At 53.7% G+C, this 18807-nt stretch overlaps 2 protein-coding genes across 2 annotated transcripts; one reads left to right on the plus strand and one right to left on the minus strand.

The window, feature by feature from the left end:
* The first annotated feature begins 13400 nt into the window (after positions 1-13400).
* Positions 13401-15923, plus strand: LOC120672993. Its single transcript, XM_039953654.1, has 8 exons — positions 13401-13722; positions 13829-13895; positions 14025-14064; positions 14168-14300; positions 14371-14442; positions 14561-14641; positions 15103-15164; positions 15248-15923. Exons 1-8 carry the CDS (start codon positions 13468-13470, stop codon positions 15420-15422), a joined length of 885 nt encoding a protein of 294 aa, XP_039809588.1. The 5' UTR covers positions 13401-13467; the 3' UTR covers positions 15423-15923.
* Positions 15924-16052: 129 nt separating this feature from the next.
* LOC120672994 (GATA transcription factor 23-like) lies at positions 16053-18485 on the minus strand. The gene is made up of 3 exons (XM_039953655.1): positions 18254-18485; positions 18058-18156; positions 16053-16770 (listed from the first exon to the last, which is right to left on the minus strand). The coding sequence occupies exons 1-3, from the start codon at positions 18275-18277 to the stop codon at positions 16510-16512; spliced, it is 384 nt and encodes a 127-aa protein (XP_039809589.1). The 5' UTR covers positions 18278-18485; the 3' UTR covers positions 16053-16509.
* Positions 18486-18807: the final 322 nt, after the last annotated feature.

Here is an 18807-nt window from a genome sequence, read left to right on the forward strand (position 1 = left end):
GGCGGTCGATCGAGGAGGCAACCTCCTCCGCCGAGGCGGCCTTCCGGCGGGAGTGGTCTGCACTGGAGAGCGAGCGCCAGCGTCTCTCCGACTGGCACACCCGCCTGGAAGCGCACACGAAGGCAGAAGCCTCCCGTGCTGCGGAAGCTCGGTCGAAGCTCAAGTCGGACCAAGAGGCCTACCGAGCCAGCCTTAAGAAGGTGTTTGACCGAGAGCTCGCAGTGTCGAACCGGGAGAAATCCTTGGCACAGCGGGAGCAGGACTTCACCCTGGAGGTTGTTGGCTTCGCTGCTCAGCGGTCCGACCTCGAGGCTCACCTCGCAGTTCAACAGTCCGAGCTGGAGACTCGCAGCGAGGACCTCGAGTTCCGGAGGCAGGAGCTCGACGTCTTCTGTGCGACTCTGCAGGGATGGCGCGAGCAACTGTAGGAGAGAGCCAGCCAGCTGGCTGCCGACGAGGCGGATCTGGAGGAGGGCCGGAAGTCCCTCGCCAAGCGGGAGGCCCACGCCACCGGCATAGAGAAGGAGCTCGGGCGCCAGCGAGAGTCGCTCAAGAAGCTGAAGGCATGGGCTGAGCAGAGGGAGACCAAGCTGGAGGAGAGGTCCCGCGAACTCGAGGAGAGGTCCCGTGAGCTCGAGGAGAGGTCCCGTGAGCTCGAGGAGAGGTCCCGCGAGGTGGAGGTGGCCAAGGCGGCCCTGGACACCCGGGTGCAAGAGGCGGTCCAGGAGGCGGTCCAGAAGCACCAGGAAGACCAGCGCGCTGGAGCCCAGCGGATCGCTGACTGGGCGGCCGAAGCGAGCCTCGCACTGGTGCCATTTGGAATGAGCCCAATCCAGGTGGCGGAGCCGCCAGCTTCGATAGCTGACGCCCTCCCAGTGTTGAGCTCTGCTTCGGATAGGCTCCAGCGCCTGGGGCCGGTCCTTACTGGACAGCTAGAAACCGAGGGCCGCGAGCTGATCCGGATGGTGGCGGAGCACATCCTGACCTGCCTCCGGAGCCACGACCCGGCCATCTCGCTGGCGCCCGTGGTCGGTGGCCCTGTAGCAGAGACGGAGGCCGCCGCTCGGGACAGCGTGCGGGAGGTCGTTGACTTCGTCGCCGCCTACTTCAAGCGAGAGCCTGCGGACCCTTAGGCTGGGGATTGTATCTTTTTTCCTTTTGCATTATGTAACAAACATTGTATTAGTTGAAAGTTTTTGAAATAGAAGAAACTTCAACTTAGCTGTTTGTCGGTTGTTGATTTGCGGTATGCGGCACCCCGGCGCCCTGGCCCCCTGGCGGATAGGTTCAGTTGTTTGGACCTGTCTGCCACGTGAGCCGTAGAAGATACTCTGGACCTCCTTGGGCATAGGTGTCACATAGTTTGTAAGACGAGCAAGCGTCTTGTTCCCTGCGTAGCATACAGAACTACAGAGAGAAGAATCAAATTTGCTTATATGGTAGCAATGATACTGCAACTTAGCTGTTTGGCGCATGCAGAATCCATTCATGGTGTCTGGGACAAAGTGGATGCTCGGGCCCCCTGGGAGATAGACTCAGTTGTTTTGAGTCTGTCTACCATTGAAACTGGACCTTGGTCTGCATGAAGGCTTTGAAGCGGATGCTAGGACCCCCTGGTAGGTAGGCTCAATGGTTTGAGGCTGGCTACCACCCTAGAGGAGGCTTAACCTGTATACCACTTCAAATTCACAGCTTAGTAGCAGGCTCGCGGGACTCATCCCTGACCAGTGCCAGGCTGGTACAGGGTCCGGGGCTCAAGATGCGCAGGTCCAGGTTGGTCAGTGCTTGTTACAGAGTGGTGGAGTGCGTAGGCTTAGGGTCGGAACCAGGCTAAGGCACTACGCAGGGCTCCGGACCATTCCAGGAAACAGCACGATCTTTCCGGACCTGGCTTCACCATCCCAGACCCTTCGCAGCAGTGGGTGAGGTCACTTTGCTGTGCTCGATCCTTTGAGATATAGTGCTGGACATGCCGTTTTGGACTTAGAAAGCCAGCTCTTGAGCTGGGACGAGGTCCGGGCCCCCAATTACCCGGCTCCAGGTACTAGAGCACTCGTTACAGGGTGGTGGAGAGTGCAGGCTTTTGGGTACGGAACCAGCTAAGCGGCTACACTGGGCTCCGAACCACCCCAGGAAACAAGTACCCGCTCCCCAGAGTAGGTCTCTAGGGGTCCGGACCCCTCTCCAGCAGCAAGAGGGTCCGGACCTGTACGGTAGTCCAACAGCTCAATGCAGATCTTAGTTGCAGCAACAAGAGTAGAGGTCCCGCGGGGGTTAGAAAAAAGCGAAAATTCCGAGAATCGAAATGCGTAATTTAACTTTGACACAAAGATAGAACCAGGAGAAAATCTTTCCTTTGCAATCTTGATGTACATGGCTTGCGCGATGGATGCCAGAGGCCGGGTTTATGAGGTCGGACCTCTACCGCTCTGAGCCGCGCGTTAGCCGTTAGTGCGATGGATGCCAGAGGTCGGGTTTACGAGGGTGGCCCTCAACCGCTCCGGGCCGCACGCTAATTCTATCTTATTACAAAGGAAAAGTTATTTCCCTGCTCTGCCTAGGTGTAAAACTTACGCAGATGCTCTATGTTCCACGGGTTGGGCAGCGGCACTCCGTCTTCTGTGGCGAGGCGAACGCATCCGGGCCGGCATACCTCTGTAACCTTGAAAGGCCCCTCCCAGCTGGGGGAGAGTTTGTGGAGCTCCGCTCGGTTCAGGATCCGCCTGAGGACGAGGTCGCCAGCCCGGAGCTCCCTACTGTGCACGAACCGTTGATGATAGCGCCGGAGCGCCTGGTTGTAACGTGCATTTCGGATTGCTGCTCGCCACCTTCGCTCGTCAACGAAGTCCACATCGTCACACCGCAGCTGCTCCTGCATGGATTCGTCAAAGGCCTGGACCCGTGGTGAGCCCAGGTGGATTTCTGGGGGAAGGCATGCTTCAGCCCCGTAGACCAGGAAGAACGGAGTCTCCCCGGTAGCTCGGCTGGGTGTGGTCCGGTTGCCCCATAGTACACACGGAAGCTCGTCAACCCATTTGGCACCATGCTTTTTCAAGCAGTTGTAGGTGCGAGTCTTGAGTCCCCTGATGATCTCTGCATTCGCTCTCTCAACCTGTCCATTGCTGCGGGGATGTGCCACGGACGCAAAGCATAGCTGGATGCCGATGTCCTCACAGTACTCTTGGAAGAGTCTGCTTTTGAATTGGGTCCCGTTGTCCGCGATGATGCGGTTTGGGACGCCAAATCTGCACACAATGGACCTGAGGAATGCGACTGCTGATTTCTTAGTAATATTCACCACAGGAGTAACTTCCGGCCACTTGGTGAACTTGTCGATGGCGACATAGAGGAACCGGTATCCGCCGACAGCCCGGGGGAAAGGCCCCACGATATCCACACCCCACACAGCGAATGGCCATGAGGGTGGAACCATCTGCAGAGCTTGAGCTGGGGTGTGTATTTGTTTTGCATGGAACTGGCTTGCTTTGCAGGACCTTACCAGCTCAGCCGCATCCTGGAGTGCTGTTGGCCAGTAGAAGCCATGCCGAAAGGCCTTGCCAACAAGCGTGCGAGAGGAGGAATGACTTCCGCACTCGCCTCCATGGATCTCCGCGAGCAATTCGCGGCCCTCTCCCTGGGAAATGCATCGCATGAGGATTCCGTTGGCGCCACGGCGGTAGAGATCCCCTTCTACCACCGCGTAGCGTTTAGCCAATCGGACTATGCGCTCAGCGGACACATCGTCATCAGGGAGGATGTTATCCTTCAGGTAGTCCCGGATCTCGGAGATCCATGCATCGGGAGCTCCCAAAGCAGGTGGGGGTGGCTCTGTGAGGACACCAGGTTCCTCAACAGAACACACAACCCCGTTTAGGCACCATAGGTGGAATGCTGCCGGGACCGCTAGCTTCGAGGTGCCAGCTTGATCCCCCTCACCCGGCTTGGGAGGCTGGGTGGTAGGTTTCAGCAGCCGTCTTTCAAAGACACCCTCAGGCACAGATGCCCAGGTAGATGCTCTCGCAGAGAGATCATCTGCTGCTGAGTTGTGCTCGCGGGGAACGTGTTGCAGTTCCAAGGCGTCGAAGTCCTTCTCGAGCTTCCTCACGTGTATGAGGTATGCCGCGAGCTGGGGATTGTTGCAGTTGCAATCCCCTCGGACCTGCTTGATGATTAGCTGGGAGTCCCCCTTCACTAGAAGCTGCCGGACCCCCAACGAGAGGGCTTGCGTCAGGCCGAAGATCAGAGCCTCGTATTCCGCCATGTTGTTGGTGGCCTTGAACTCAAGGTGCACCATGTACTTCAGCTGATCTCCGTTTGGGTCGATGAGGACCACACCAGCCCCGGCCCACTTCTCGCGGGCGGACCCATCAAAGAAGAGTGTCCAGTGAGGCTCGGTGAAGACTGGTGTCCTGATTTCCGGCTCCGGGGGTCCAACATTTATGACCGGACCCCCAGGGTTGCTTGGGGAAGGAGTCCACTCCGCTATGAAATCAGCCAGGATCTGGCTCTTGACCGCATGGCATGGCTGGAAATCCAGTTGGAATTCTGCCAGCTCTGCTGCCCACTTGGCGATATTGCCTATGGCGTTGGAGTTGTGTAGGATCGCTCTTAATGGGTAAGAGGTCACTACAACAACTCGGTGTGCTTGAAATAGTGGCGCAGTTTCCTGGATGCAATAAGTATTGCATAGATAAGCTTATGCGTCTCAAGATACCTGGCCTTTGCCTCGTGGAGGACTTCACTGACGTAGTAGACTGGCTTCTGGACGGTCCGGACCCTAGCTCCCGGGTCCGGCTCGCCCTTGTCCACCACATCTGTCCCTTGGGCCCCCAGTGGTTCTAGGTTCCCACTGGGATGAGGCTCCTCCGGACCTGCCTGTGCAGGATCCGGACCTTCAAGCTGGGGTGAGGCTGACGGGCCCCCGTGTCCGGGGTCCGGCTCACCATCCTTGGCCAAGAGGACCTTGGTGCTCCCCTGGCAAGTTTGCTCCATCCTTTCGGCGACCAGCACCATGCTGACCGCCTCCGCAGATGCAGTAAGATACAGAAACAACGGCTCACCGGGTTCTGGAGCCACCAATACTGGCAGCGAGGTGAGGTGCTGCATCAGCTCCTGGAAGGCCTGTTCAGCCTCTTTGGTCCATGAAAATGGACCGGACCTCCTCAACAGCTTGAAGAAGGGAAGGGCCCTCTCAGCCAGCCTCGATATGAAGCGGCCAAGAGCAGCGAGAGATCCAGTAAGCTTCTGGACGTCCTTGATACGGCCAGGAGGCCTCATTGCTTCGATCGCCTTGATCTTGGCTGGGTTTGCCTCGATGCCTCGATGTGAGACCAGGAAACCCAGCAGCTTCCCTGCTGAGACGCCGAAGATGCACTTCTCTGGGTTCAGCTTCGTGCGCGTGGCGCGAAGACGGTCGAAGACGAGGGACAGGTCCTCCACTAGTGTTGACCCTACCTTAGTCTTGACCACAATGTCATCGACATAAACCTCAACAATATCTCTAATTAGATTACAGAAGGTTTTGTTCATAGCTCGTACAAACGTGGGTAAGGCATTCCTTAGACCATACGGCATGACAATGTAGCAATAAAGCCCATCTACTGTTACAAAGGTAGTATGTTTCCTATCCTCTCTAGACATCTGAATCTGGTGGAAACCAGAGTATGCATCTAGGAAAGACAAAAGATCACACCCGGAGGTGGAGTCCACGATCTGATCGATACGCGGAAGAGGATAGGGGTCTCTTGGACATGCCTTGTTGAGGCTGGTGTAGTCGATGCACATCCGGAGCTTCCCGTTGGCCTTTGGGACGACGACCGGATTGGCCAACCACTCGGGATGGTGGACCTCCTCGATGAAGCCGGCGTGTAGGAGCTTGTGGACTTCTTCGCGGATGAAGTTCTGCCGCTCCACGGACTGCTTCCGAGGCTTCTGGCACACCGGCGTGGCGTCGGGGTAGATCCTCAGATTGTGCTCGATCACTTTCCTGTGGATCCCGGGCATCTGTGACGGTTCCCAGGCGAACACGTCGACATTTGCCCGGAGGAAAGCGATGAGCGCGTCTTCCTATTTCTCCTCCAGGTTCCCCGCGATGCGGGTGGTCCTGGTGGAGTCTGTTCCAATCTGTACCGACTTCACGGGAACTTGGTCCGGGTCAGATGGTTGGACCTTGGGAGCCCTTGCAGGCGCCCTGGGTTGCGAGGTGGACGGATCCTCCTCGGAGCGTGTAGCCTCTGCCGCCAGAGTATGCAGTCTCTCAACTGCAGCGACGGCAGCGGTGCGGTCGCCCTGCACGGTGAGGACTCCGGCAGGGGAAGGCATCTTCAGGACCAAATACCCATAGTGGGCAATGGCCATGAAGCGGTAGAGTGCCGGTCGGCCAATGATGGCGTTGAACGGGAGGTTCACCTCCGCAACATCGAACATGACGCTCTCTGTGCGGAAGTTCTCCTCGGTCCCGAACGTGACCGGCAATGTGATGCTCCCCAGGGGGAACACCGGGTGTGGGCCCACTCCGGAGAATGGGCGAGAGGGAGTCAGCTTGGACTCTGGGATCTGCAGCTGCTTAAATGCTGCATAACTGATGACGTTGAGGCCAGCCCCACCGTCAATCAGCACGTGGTAGAGCCTCACGTTGGATATGACAGGGGCGGTGACTAAAGGTAGCACACCAGCTCCGGCCATATTCTCCGGGCAGTCGGATGGCCCGAAAGAGATGGTGGTGTTCATCCACCTCTGGTGCGGCGCCGCCCTCGGGACCCCCGGCTTCACCGAAAGGACCTCCCGGCGAAGGGTCTTCACGTCCCGCCGGGAGACAAGCTCCCAGCTCCCGCCATACATTACGTACAGCTTCTTGCGGCAGTCGCCGTTGTCAGAATCGGAGTCGTCGTTGTGATAGACGCCCTTCAGCTCTCGGGCGGGGGATTGGTACCCCAGCTCCTTCTCCCCGGCTGCGGCCCCGCTGTCAGAGGCCTTCTCCTTGCCGGCCCGCTGGCGAGGAGGGGGTGAGCCATCCTTAGAGGACTGCTCACGCCGCCCACTGACCCGTTTCGCGAGCTTTTGGATCTCGCGGCAGTCAGCGGCGCTGTGGCGAGCGGTGGGATGCACTGGGCATGAACCTCCGCTTCCACCTTGCGGGCGAGGGCGTTTGTCGTGTGTATTCTGGCCCCCAGCCGCTGCCGCCGCAGCCGGCGCCGCTGCTGGCGCTGCTGCTGCAACGACTGGTCCGCCAGATTGCGGCTCCCCGCGACCCCGGTTCTTCTTCTTCTTCTTGCCACCGCCCTGAGCGGTAGCACTGGAGCCACCAGCTTTGGTGTCTCCATCTTGGGGGGCTGAGTGCCATGCACGGCCCTCAGCGGCCCTGGCACACTTGTCTGCCAGGGAGAAAAGCGTAGTGACGCTTTCCACCTCGTGCGTCGCCAGCTTCTCGAGCATCTTCTCATCACGCACCCCCTGGCGGAAAGCAGTAATAATAGATGCATCTGAGATACGAGGAATGGTACCCCGTACCTTGGTGAAGCGCGAGATGAAAGCCCGAAGCATTTCCCCGGGTTTTTGCCTCACGGCGTGAAGGTGTGCCTCCACACCATGCTGCTGGTAGGCGCTGGCGAAGTTCGCTGTGAACCTCGCACAGAGCTCTTCCCAGGACTGGATCGTCCCAGGTGTGAGGTTCATGAGCCAGGTCCGGGCTGGCCCAGACAAGGCTACATGAAAGTAGCTTGCCATGACGGCGCCGTTGCCACCAGCCGCTGTGATGGCGGTAACGTACACCTGCAGGAATTCCGACGGGTTAGTAGTACCGTCGTACTTTTCCGGCAGGTGGGGGCGGAACTTGGGTGGCAACGCCACGGCGCGGAGGTGCTCCGCAAGCGCAGCACAGCCCACCCCGGCCACCGGTGCACCTGACTGAATCCGGGCGTTCACCGGAGGCCTGGGTGCCGCCGCGTCCAGATCGACATTGAGGTTGCGTCCCTCAATGTTGAGACGGCGCTCCCGTGCCCTCCCGACAGCGATGCGGGCATCCTCCCCCGCGCGCCGGCGGTTGAGCTCCGCCCGCAAGTCTTCTGTTCGTGCACCCCTCACGGTAGGGGAGCGCACAGATGCCGACGCACCGCCCTGACGCTGGTGGTAAGGTACCACCGCGTTGCCAGGCGGAGGTCGTTGCCCAGTCTTTGCAGAACTGGGGGAGGCCTGAGCCAGATGGAGGAGACGATCGACGTCGTCCCTCCACTGCCTCAGGGCATCTGGCGAGGCTGCCTCAGCCGGGGGGTTGCGAAGCAACTCCCTAGCCGCTGCCAGCGCTCCGCCGCTCGCAGCCTGTGAGGGGGCCCTTGATGGGCGCCCTGACTCTTGCCGGCGGGCGGCGCGCGCCGCCGCCAACGGTGGCTGCTCCACAGGCACAGTTGCCCCTGGAGCAGGAACGCGAGAGGCATGTGGCGTGGAGGACGCCACCCCCTCCGTCATCTCCACGTCGTCCACGCGAACCATGGGGACGAAGAAGATGATGAAATGCGACCAGCTAGCTTCCCCTACCTGGCGCGCCAAATGTCGTGGTGCTGCAAACCACAGCCGGGTGGCGGAAGGCACTCGCCCTAGCCCAGAGGGTGTGTACTCGGGGGTTAGCTAGTCTTAGATCGATCTCACTCAAGAACACGATGAACACAGCAAGATTTAGAGTGGTTCGGGCCGCCGGAGCGTAATACCCTACGTCCACTATGTGTTGTATTGCCTTCCCACGAGAGTGAGAAGGTGCGAGAGCTTGAGTCTGTCTGGATCTGTCTGGGTCTGTCCTGTGCATAGCGAGCGCCTCCCTTTTATATCTCATGGGGGCGCGTACACAGCCGTTGGATCCCCGACAGGTGGGTCCAACGATGCAGTATAAACTAACGTACTGCTCATACATTATGACGTCGCAGGCAAAGGAGATCTCTCTCTTGGATTCCCTCGCCTGCTCCCAGAGCCCTCCGTCCATCATGTCTTGGCGCTGTCTTGTCGAGACGGAGCCTGACGTAGCTAGTAGCATCGCCTGCCACGTAGCTGAACGGCTGTGTAGGGAGCGGCGTAGGTGGCATGATGGAAAAGTGTCGTGCCGTCGTATCCATTTAACGCGGCAGACGGGCTCTGCGCGGGCGCGGCTCAGGCGGCTGCACTGTGCTCCTTGGTAATACGCGGCGCGCAGTGGAGCCTGACAAAAGGCTGTCTTGTGTACCGCGGCGGCAGAGCACGCCTTGTCCATCGCATTAAATGCGGTAGGTGGGCGAGTCTTCCTGCGGAAGACTCGCGCACGATCCCACGTCTCCGGGACACGTGGCGGCTCCGGACCCCTACACGGTGAGGGGAGTCCGGACGGGCGCAGGAGGTCCCGGACCCCTCTGGGGGTCCGAGGCCTCGGCGGTCATCTCGGAGCTTCCCTTCCGTGGAGACACGTGGCGTCACCGGACCCATCCTCAGGCGGGGAACGGTCCGGGGCCGTTGGCCTGGTGAGGGAAAAGCCTGGCCTGTGGGGCCTGGCTACTCCGTCTTTCCCGCGCAGCTACGGATAACTACGCGGGTCCTGCCTTGCTGCAGTAAGAGTGGGTATCCCTGTTACAGGGTACCGACAGTTACAATTGTTTTTTTGTTGGACCGGGATGGTATAGAGTTGTTTGTGGGATTCTTTGGTTGAAATTGATTGCCTCGGGTAATAACTGATCTCACGGAGATAATGTTTATCATCTATAGGACATAAGACCAAATTTATGATCTAATTTTCGGTTTGAGTTATTTCCTATTTATTTTGGGATAGAGCTTTGGCCAGTCTCAGTGCACAGTTTTATGGCACAATTGCCAAAGACTGAGAGCAAGGTAACTGTATCGACTAGTACCGTCTAAGTTTTATGGGGATGAAACTTTTCTCTCATCCCATATAACTCCCTTCTTTCTCTTATCTCACCATATCAGCAACATTGATGATGTGGTATAGAGCATAGAGTAAATTAGTTCCTTGGCCCTAACAAAAGTTCAGCTTAGTTTCTTGGCCCCTTTTTGAACTTGCTTATTTGGCTCAAAAACGAATTTCGTTTTGGTTCTTGGCCCTTTCGTTAGTTTGATAAGGTAATGGTGTTAAAAACAACCTGAAATGACTTTTTTATCCGATCCCTAGCATCAAATTAAACACTACTTTAGCATATAGTAAAGTCATACAAGCATTTTAGTTTATGCAATTCAAATGGTTAGTCTGATGTCAAGTGCAAATATATAAGATATTTATAGTTTCATGCTTCAAAAAACTTATAACTTATTTTGGTAGATTAATGATAATAGGCAGCCTAAAATGCTTGTATAACTCTGTACTTTGTTGTAGTGTTTCATTTGGCGTTAGGGGTAAAAGAGTTATTTCAAGTTGTTTTTAACACTATTAGTGACGGGGGTATAAACCCAGAACCCTTGACGGGCCCGACTCGTGCAAAGGGAAGCCCAGCGAGTTCGCTGGGCCGAGAACGGGATGGCCCCCTAACCGGCGTGGGGAGCTGCCTTCGTTCCTAAGCCAACGAGTCCGGAAGCCCGACCTCTCGGGACACATGGCGGCCTCCCAACCTAGCACCCCGGGTCATAGCCATGCCAGACGACCCGGGACGTGCGTGCCCTGACAGGCGTGCCGGCCAAGACAGGCCCTGTGCAGGCTCCAGGACGCCAGCTCTCCTTATCTTGCGGCGAGGGCTTAGGCAGCAGGACCCTCTGACAAGGGGACAGCGCCGCCCGCGCGGGCCCCGCGACGCAACGGGAGGGGGCGTCGACAGATGCTGCCTCTCACCGCCATAATGATGGCTGCCCCTGCGTGCCATCTCATTACGCCAGCGAGCGTGGCCGGACGCCTCAGGCCAGGCCTCGGTAAGGCACCCCTCGTCGGGTGCACCGTCTAGCTGACAGGGGCTACGCGAGAGAGGCGTAAGATAGCCCCGCAGGCAAGGAACGTAGGCTCAGGCGGACAAGACCGGAGGTGACCACCGAGCGACCACCCGAGTGGTCGGGCCGCCCCGCCTGAGCAGGATGAGACAGCATCGGGGCAACGCGCTGTCCAGTAAGATCGCTAGGATCAAGCCTGCCCACTCCCGACCGACCGAGTGGGCCCTGACGACTGACAAAAACGAAGGACACCCCAATGATGCTAAGACACAGTGATAGATATATGTAAATGGGTGCTCCACCTTGGACTATAAAAGGAAAAGCCCCCCACATAGGAAAGGGTTGGGCTCCCAGAGGTTCAACACTGCTTGACCAGCTTGTAAGCTCCCCTCTGAACTTTGAGCACCCGGGCTCGAGAGCAATAAAGCAAGAACACCACCCCCCATACCAGACGTAGGGCACATTCGGCCCGAACTAGTCTAAATCCTCGAGTCTTTGCGTGCTAGACCATATCCGATCAAGCGCACAACAAATGAGCAATCGAGTAGTTTAGTAGTCGCCCATTTCCCGCAGCGACAATTAGCTTGTCAAACAAACAAACGGAAGGGAAAAAAACAAAACGAAATTCGTTGTTAGGCCAAATAAGCAAGTTCAATTGAAAAGGTGCAAAATAACTAAGCTTAACTATTGTTAGGCCAACAAACTAATTTACTCTAGAAGTTAGTATCACTAAACTCTCCATAAAACTCTATTAATACTGACCTTAATAATTTACACTGCTAGAAAAACTAACATATGTACCGGTCAGAAAGTCCAGGTTAGTACCGGTTCCTCAACCGGTACTGATTCATCGGTACTAAAATGCACGCAATTTAATACCGGTCGGTACACCCGGTACTAAATGTGACAGGTTAGCACCGGTCACAAATCCAAACCGGTACTAAACAAATTTTCACGCAAAAAATAGGCTGCTTTTCCACTCCTCATCCTCTTTCTCCCCCCTCTCGTTTCTGTTTCTCTTTCCACGACCTTCATCTTTCTCCTCTCTGTTCTTGCCAAGAACAAAGAAGAACCATAAAAAAAGTGAGATGAAAAAGTTTCGGTTGGATTACACCATTCTAAGCCAAAATTACAAAGTCCCAAGATTACAAAAAAATTATACAACAAAAAACCGGACTAAAGAGAGATTATTCAACATTCTACTAGATTCAACATTCTATTGAAAATGAAAAAAAATAGAGACAACACAGCTTACCAACTCGCCTACAGGAACCCGCCGCCTGCCCACGCGTGCAGCCACGGTCGTCGCCCGCCAGCGCCGCTCGCCGTGATGCGCCCGCCCGCGCCGCCGCCGCCGCGTCTGGGCCTGCACGTGGGGAGCTCGCCGGCCCCGCGCGCCCCCGCCCACGCGCGGCGCCGCCGCCGAGGCCGCACGCGCCCGCCAGCGCGTGCCGCCGGGGCACGCCCGCTGCTCAGGAGCTCGCCGCTCGCCGGGGCTGCCGCCGCACGGGAGCTCGCCGCCCGCCAGCGCCAGACGCCGGGACGCGCCTGCCCATGCCGCCGCCGCGGCTGGGCCGTGCCTGCGCGTTGCGAGCTCGCCGACCCCGCGCGCGTGCCGCCGCCGCCGCCACCTGGCGGCGCCATACCTGCCGCGGCCTGCGCGTCTCCGCCGCCGGCCGCGGGCCGCCCCCGCCCGCGTGCGTCTCCGGCGCCATGCCGCGGCCGGCCGGGCAGCCGGGGGGCGCCATGCACCGGGAGCTCTACTCGAGAGAGGAGAATGGAATCAGAACGAAGAAAAGATTGAGCGAGAGAAGTGATGAGGGAAAAAGGGAGAAGAGGGAAGAGATAAATGCCGCGCCGCTGCCCACCAGAAGATATTTTGTGCACCTCTACGTCTGGTACAAATAGAGCATCTTTTTATACCGGGTGGTGTTTCTGTCCGGTATTAATTTTTTTTGGTGCTATTTAGTATCTGATGGAGCCACCAGCCGGTACTAAATAGTTATCTCTCGACGCTAGTGGTGGTGCCAGCCGGTACTATTCGGCTCTCAGGGTACTGTGCATACTGCCCGGTACTAAATTGACCTTTAGTACCGGACCAAAGTCCGCCTGATATTAACGTGTAGGGACGTATGTGCCGTTTTCTGGTAGTGTTAGGTTCGATTACCGATTATTTATGCCCATATTTACTTAAAAGTTCCCCATCATTGTATGTGTACGCACCTGTATGGAAGAAACTGGACCATTTTATAATATTTTAACAACCAAAGTAAGGGCATCGCCGTCAGGAGATTAGGGGGTAATAGCTGATTAGTAAGTTATAGTGGTTCTCATGAAAAATAACTCTTAGTCATATCCACTCGTTTACAGTCATATTGATTGATTGGGATCACACGGAGCTGATTGGAAGTTCGGAATGCCCCTTTTTTTTTGTACATTGAGAAGGGAAAAAAAATGGGAAAGAGACAGTGCAACACTCACCTCATATTTCAAATCACTTAAAAAAAAGCCATTTCGTAAATTTGATATTTGTGTGCTCGTTCTCCCCCAATATGTCAGCGACTCGCCTCACTTCCATCCGAAATGGCACCCGCATCCGTGGCTCTCCACCCTCCAACGACCTCCTTCTCTTTCCCCGCCGGCGCCGGAGGGTGCAGCCGGCCCCGGTTTGGCCCACCTGCGTCACCCGCACGGCTTGCCCCGGTTGCCACGAGTGTGGTCCCGCGCCGGCTCCTCCTTCCAGCGGCTGCCGGTGTTTGGGACTTCATCTCCGGCGGAGCGGGTGGGGCCGCCGCCGCGTCCCTCGCCGTCCGGCGAGGTATGCAGCTCTTCCGCCAGGTAGTTCATGGGGTCATTTCACCTGTTGTTCCCATTTATGTTTTATAACTGCAGACGCAGAGGATTCGGGAGATTGTTACTTGTTTTCTTCTCGGTTGCATTGCAGGGAGATGTGGCTGGGTCGATGGCAGAATTCGACAAGGCAATTGAGATGGATCCACGGCAGAAGCAATGTACGAGCCCCTAACCTCTGCTTTTGTTTGAGGTGTGCTTGCTTGTCAGTGTCATTGTGCCAGCTTTCGTGTATACATTACATTGCCGTCCTGGCCGTAGCTGCAGCTAACGCATTGCTGTTGCTGTAGATCTTTGGCAAAGGGGTCTGTCGTTATACTACCTCGATAGGTGCGTCGAATGATTTGAATTGCGCTTAACAGTTAACATCCATGATCAAATGAGTAGTCTTTACATAAGAGCATTATATAATGTGGTATACATAAGAACATAGGTTCGAAGAAGGTGCAGAGCAGTTCAGGCTAGATGTTGCAGCTAATCCGAACGACACGGAAGAGTCCATATGGTGCTTTCTGTGTGAGGCTCAGCTATACGGCATCAAGGAAGCAAGGAAACAGTTCTTGGAGGCAAGTTATCAAAGGGCTGTAATCATCTACCAAACAAACTACAAACCTGACGTGCATTCACTATTTTCAGGTTGGTTTGGACTCAAGACCTGTAATGCGTGAAGCATACATGCTGTTTAAAGATGGCGGAGATCCTGAAAAGGTTACTTTAGCTGAAGACCTGAAGTATATAGTGCATATGCAATCTCTGTTACCTTAACTTGTTTTTTTAGTATTTCTTGATATTTCCTGATGTCTTTTATTTTTTGTTTTGGCTTCAGTTAGTAACAAGCTTTTCGAGTGGCACTGATGGTGAGGTCTTCTATTCTTCATTATATGCTGGACTTTACTATGAATCTCAGGTATGGGAAATAAGCCACAAGTTCAAATGCAAGAACACTTCCTAGTTTTATGCAAGAATCAATTTTTTTAGGATGGGATTCTTCCATTTCAAGCAGCCCATAATATTTTGTCTCTAAATAGCTCCCGATGATCTAATATATTACAAAGGCTGTACTTTTCTAGTACAGAAAAAGACATGTAAGAATCCCAAATATCCATCGCAATTTCTTAATATACATTGATAAGTTTTTTTCATGGATTACATATAGATATATCATCGGGTTGGTACATCTCTAGGAAGTGTATATAGTTCAACTATCTAACTGAACACTTCATTCGTACAGCAAATAGGCCAACAACAAAACTCTTGCATCAAATTTCTCATTCATAGCTGTTACAGTTAGAGTGCTCCCTTATTTTCCCAAACGTTCACATAAGTACATAACCAATTTGTTAATGAGCTGCATTTGATGCTGAGCAGAAGAACGCGGAGAAGGCAAAATCTCATATCGTTGCAGCATGCAAGTCTCCGTACGGATCAAGGTTCTGCTTTCCTCCCCCTGTGCTGGTGCACTTATTCAATCAGAGTTGGCATGCACGCTAACGATCCAATTGTCCACTGCCAGTGCCGCAACTGGGATCTATAGTGAAAGAGACCATCAGCATCTTTCAAGCGGCGATGATTCCGGTCGGAGCCAACCAACAGACTGTAACATGGCAATGGGTGTTTTAATTTCTTCGAATGGTGCAGACTGTGAGGATGCTTGCAGCCGGATCCTCTTTGTTTGTAGGTATGTGTAGCCTCCACAGTTATACTTTCTTCAGGCAATGGCATGCCAATGCCACAGCAGAGGATGAGCGAATGGACAAGAACGACCACAATGCATGTGCTGTATCGAAATTGTGACGAGTCTTGTACGCTGTTGCAAAACAAGAAGTGCGTGCCGTGTCTTTCTACGCGACTAGCTCCTGCCGTACGCCTTCATCCAGCACTCTTAACCAGCAAACTGAAGTTGCCTGTATGGAAATGGGGACCCTCATCAGGCTCCATCATTTGATGATTTCGTACTGCCCATATGGTGGCGCGTAGGCATTTGCAGCTCTGCATGATTAATTGCAGCCGCAGTTTGTTCATGTTCCCTATTATATTTCTTCTAGTGTATTATCCTTGAACATTATCTCTCTCTTATCTCTCTCCACTTAAAATTATAGATAGACACATGACTTTTGGTATACGTGTAGATGTACATTATGTTTCGATACATATTAAAAATTGTACATCTATAAAAAAAATCAAAACAACTCATGATTTTAGACGGAGGGACTAATTTACACATGATCTATACGTGGCTGTTATGTTCAATGAATGTACTGCATTTTCTTGTTTCTGGTACAAGTAGATCAGCATAAATTTACTCAAGCCAGCTGAAATGAACAATAAAAAAAGCCTTTTATTATTATTGTTCCCTTTATTATTTTGGAATGAAGAGGGACGACGTCACCTTTCGACCGTCAATCCCTCACAAAGGAGCAACAACAAAGTACATACAAAGAACAAAAAAAGGATGGGTGGGGGAGTGAGATCAACTGACCTCCGATCATGGAGCCTACCACAAATCACAGAAAAGATAAGTTTCACAACCTGACATGACCAAGATCTACGATGCTGCGGCGCAACGGAGGAGAACAAAGAGGATGGAGGCACTAATCCACACCCCATCGCAAGATCACAGAATCTTGAGATAGGCCCCTCCCCTCCCTATCTTATCCAGGTGAAGATAAACTGGAGAAACTTGTATGGTTGGATTGTAATGTTGGGTACTTGGTGTGCAGGTGTGAGGTGTGTGTGTGTATGTACATCGTTGGTTTGGAGTTGTATGCAGGGTTCTTAGCCATGTAGCAATGTGGATGTGGGTGAGGAAGACAGGGTCATGAGCAACAACGCAGCCTCCTCCACTCCCATTAGGAGCCTCCGTTTCTGCACCGCCTGCAAGTTGCTGCTCCCGCTGCTGCTGCTGCTACTGTCTTTTACTTCAGTTTTGACCTCACCATTATGTTGCTGTCGCAGCTGCTGTTGCTGCTTGTGGTCTAGGCCAAGCTCTTGCCTCCTCTTCTTCCGGTACCGGATCCCGCAAGCATTGCAAAGCGACTGCAAAACAGAATTGAAAGAGCGAAAAGGTGGAATTAACCATCACATGTGTTTTATACAAAACTGAAAACTCAGCTCTTAGACTGTTTGTCCTCAAAGTTTTTAGTCTTTCTCTTTGCGCGCAATTCGGTCACCGGCAACGCAATGTTGGAAAAGTGGAGGATAGAAATGAAAAATAATCAAAAGCTATGAGAATCAAAATGGATAAAGTATCTTTCTCCCGGCACACCATTGGCCCGGTGGTTAGCACTGCTGCAAGGAACAGCTCACCTAACCAACAAGTTGGAACCCAATTGAATACAGAGAAATGTCAACAAGACAAGTCATATTAGCACAATAGACCAAATCCCAACTCACCATCCCCTGTCCCAAATCCTACAAAATGTCTTTGTAACTACAGACTGCAAAGATAATTTCATAGTCCCTGTTTGAATTGATAAAGCACTGAATTCCAAAAAACAGAAAGAGTATAAAACAGTTTTATATTTTCATCATCTTACAAAATCTACATTACAAATTTTGCAAAAGTAAGATAGATTACCACGGAATTTAATAGATCAGGTGTCATGCTTCTCAATTGCAAACTAGTATCTCAATTGTCCATTCCAATTTAAACATATGGCTATAAGAGTAAGAGGAAACTTCGTGGAATAGAACTCCAAGCTCTCAGAAGATGGTACTGTCAACCTCTTGTATAAGGAATTCAAAAACTTAAAAGACCTGGAGCGCACAGGTTAGATTTGGTGGAATGTGGGTCGATCATTAGCTGTATCTGATTAGTGATTAAACATGCTGCTCGTGCTGGAGCGCACAAGTTTGACTAGGTCCTTGCAGCTGCTGCCTCGATTTCATCGCACTGTACGTTGGAGATCAAATTTCAGCTCGACATTCGCTAACCACAGATCATCATGCATCCTGCTTTTAAGAAACACAGATTCCATCCGCCATGTTTGTACCATCTATTCATTTGATCGTATTCGTAAAAAGAATCTATTGATGAGCAGATAGCATCTATCCAAACGGGCGCGATCGATCGATTATTCAGCAGTAGTACGAAGCTGCAGTAAGATGATCACACAACCTACTGCAAAACAGCGCCAAGTATTTGCAGGACAAGGGGAATCGTCGCGTACCTAGAGCTAGGCGTCGATCAAGATCAGCAGCGAATTCAGCGGCTAGGAATCAGAACCCCCAACCTGATCGGACCTTATCCTGACGAACAGTACCGAGCAGCGCAAAACAAGAAAGAAAAGAACAGGGGAGGGGAGGCGATGAGGATGAACTCACCCTGGGCCCGGTCGGGCCGCTGCGCCACATGGGCGTAGTGGTGGCGCGGCATTCGACGCAGCCCCTCGCGCCTCTCTCCGCCACCGCGATGCCGTCGATCTGCAGCAGACAACGAAGCGTAGGCGAGGTCGGCCATAAGATCGCAGGACGCGGCGGCAGATTAAACAAGGGCAAGAGAGCTAGCCGGCGGGTGGACCTCACTGCGATCGGCCGAACCCATCGGCGCCGGCGGCAGCAGAGGACAGCCTCGATCCGTGGCCGGATCGCTTGGAGAAATTTGGTTCCTGCTCTGGTCTCTGGGTTGCTCTGTTTCTTGGAAGCGTGTAGTAGAGACTAGAGAGTAGAGGGAGTAGTTGCGGGGAAGGGAAGAGGGGAGGGGAGGGGACTAGATGGGTTGGAAAGAAAGAGAGGCCTACGCATGGATCACGTACGCGAGCGGGAGATAAGCAGGGGACGTGACGTGGCTTTTGCGGCTGGCCAGGGAAAGATTTTGCTTCTGAATTTTGTCTGGTCGGATCTGAAAAGCAGGGCCAGCTTCCTGCCATTTTCAGCAAAATTGGAGAACCCATGCTACCTGAATACCTACCTGATGAATAAAGGATCCACTTTTTCTTCCACATGAACATAGCAGTATTGTTGGGGGAAATCGTTTTATCTTGATGACACTGACAAAATTAAACTGCCGAAGGCGCATCTTTAAAGTTGTGTGCTGAAGTAAATCATATATAACTCCTATTTGGCTAATGTCAG

The sequence above is a fragment of the Panicum virgatum genome, chromosome 5N, assembly GCF_016808335.1.
Source record: "Panicum virgatum strain AP13 chromosome 5N, P.virgatum_v5, whole genome shotgun sequence".
NCBI classification, from domain to species: domain Eukaryota; kingdom Viridiplantae; phylum Streptophyta; class Magnoliopsida; order Poales; family Poaceae; genus Panicum; species Panicum virgatum.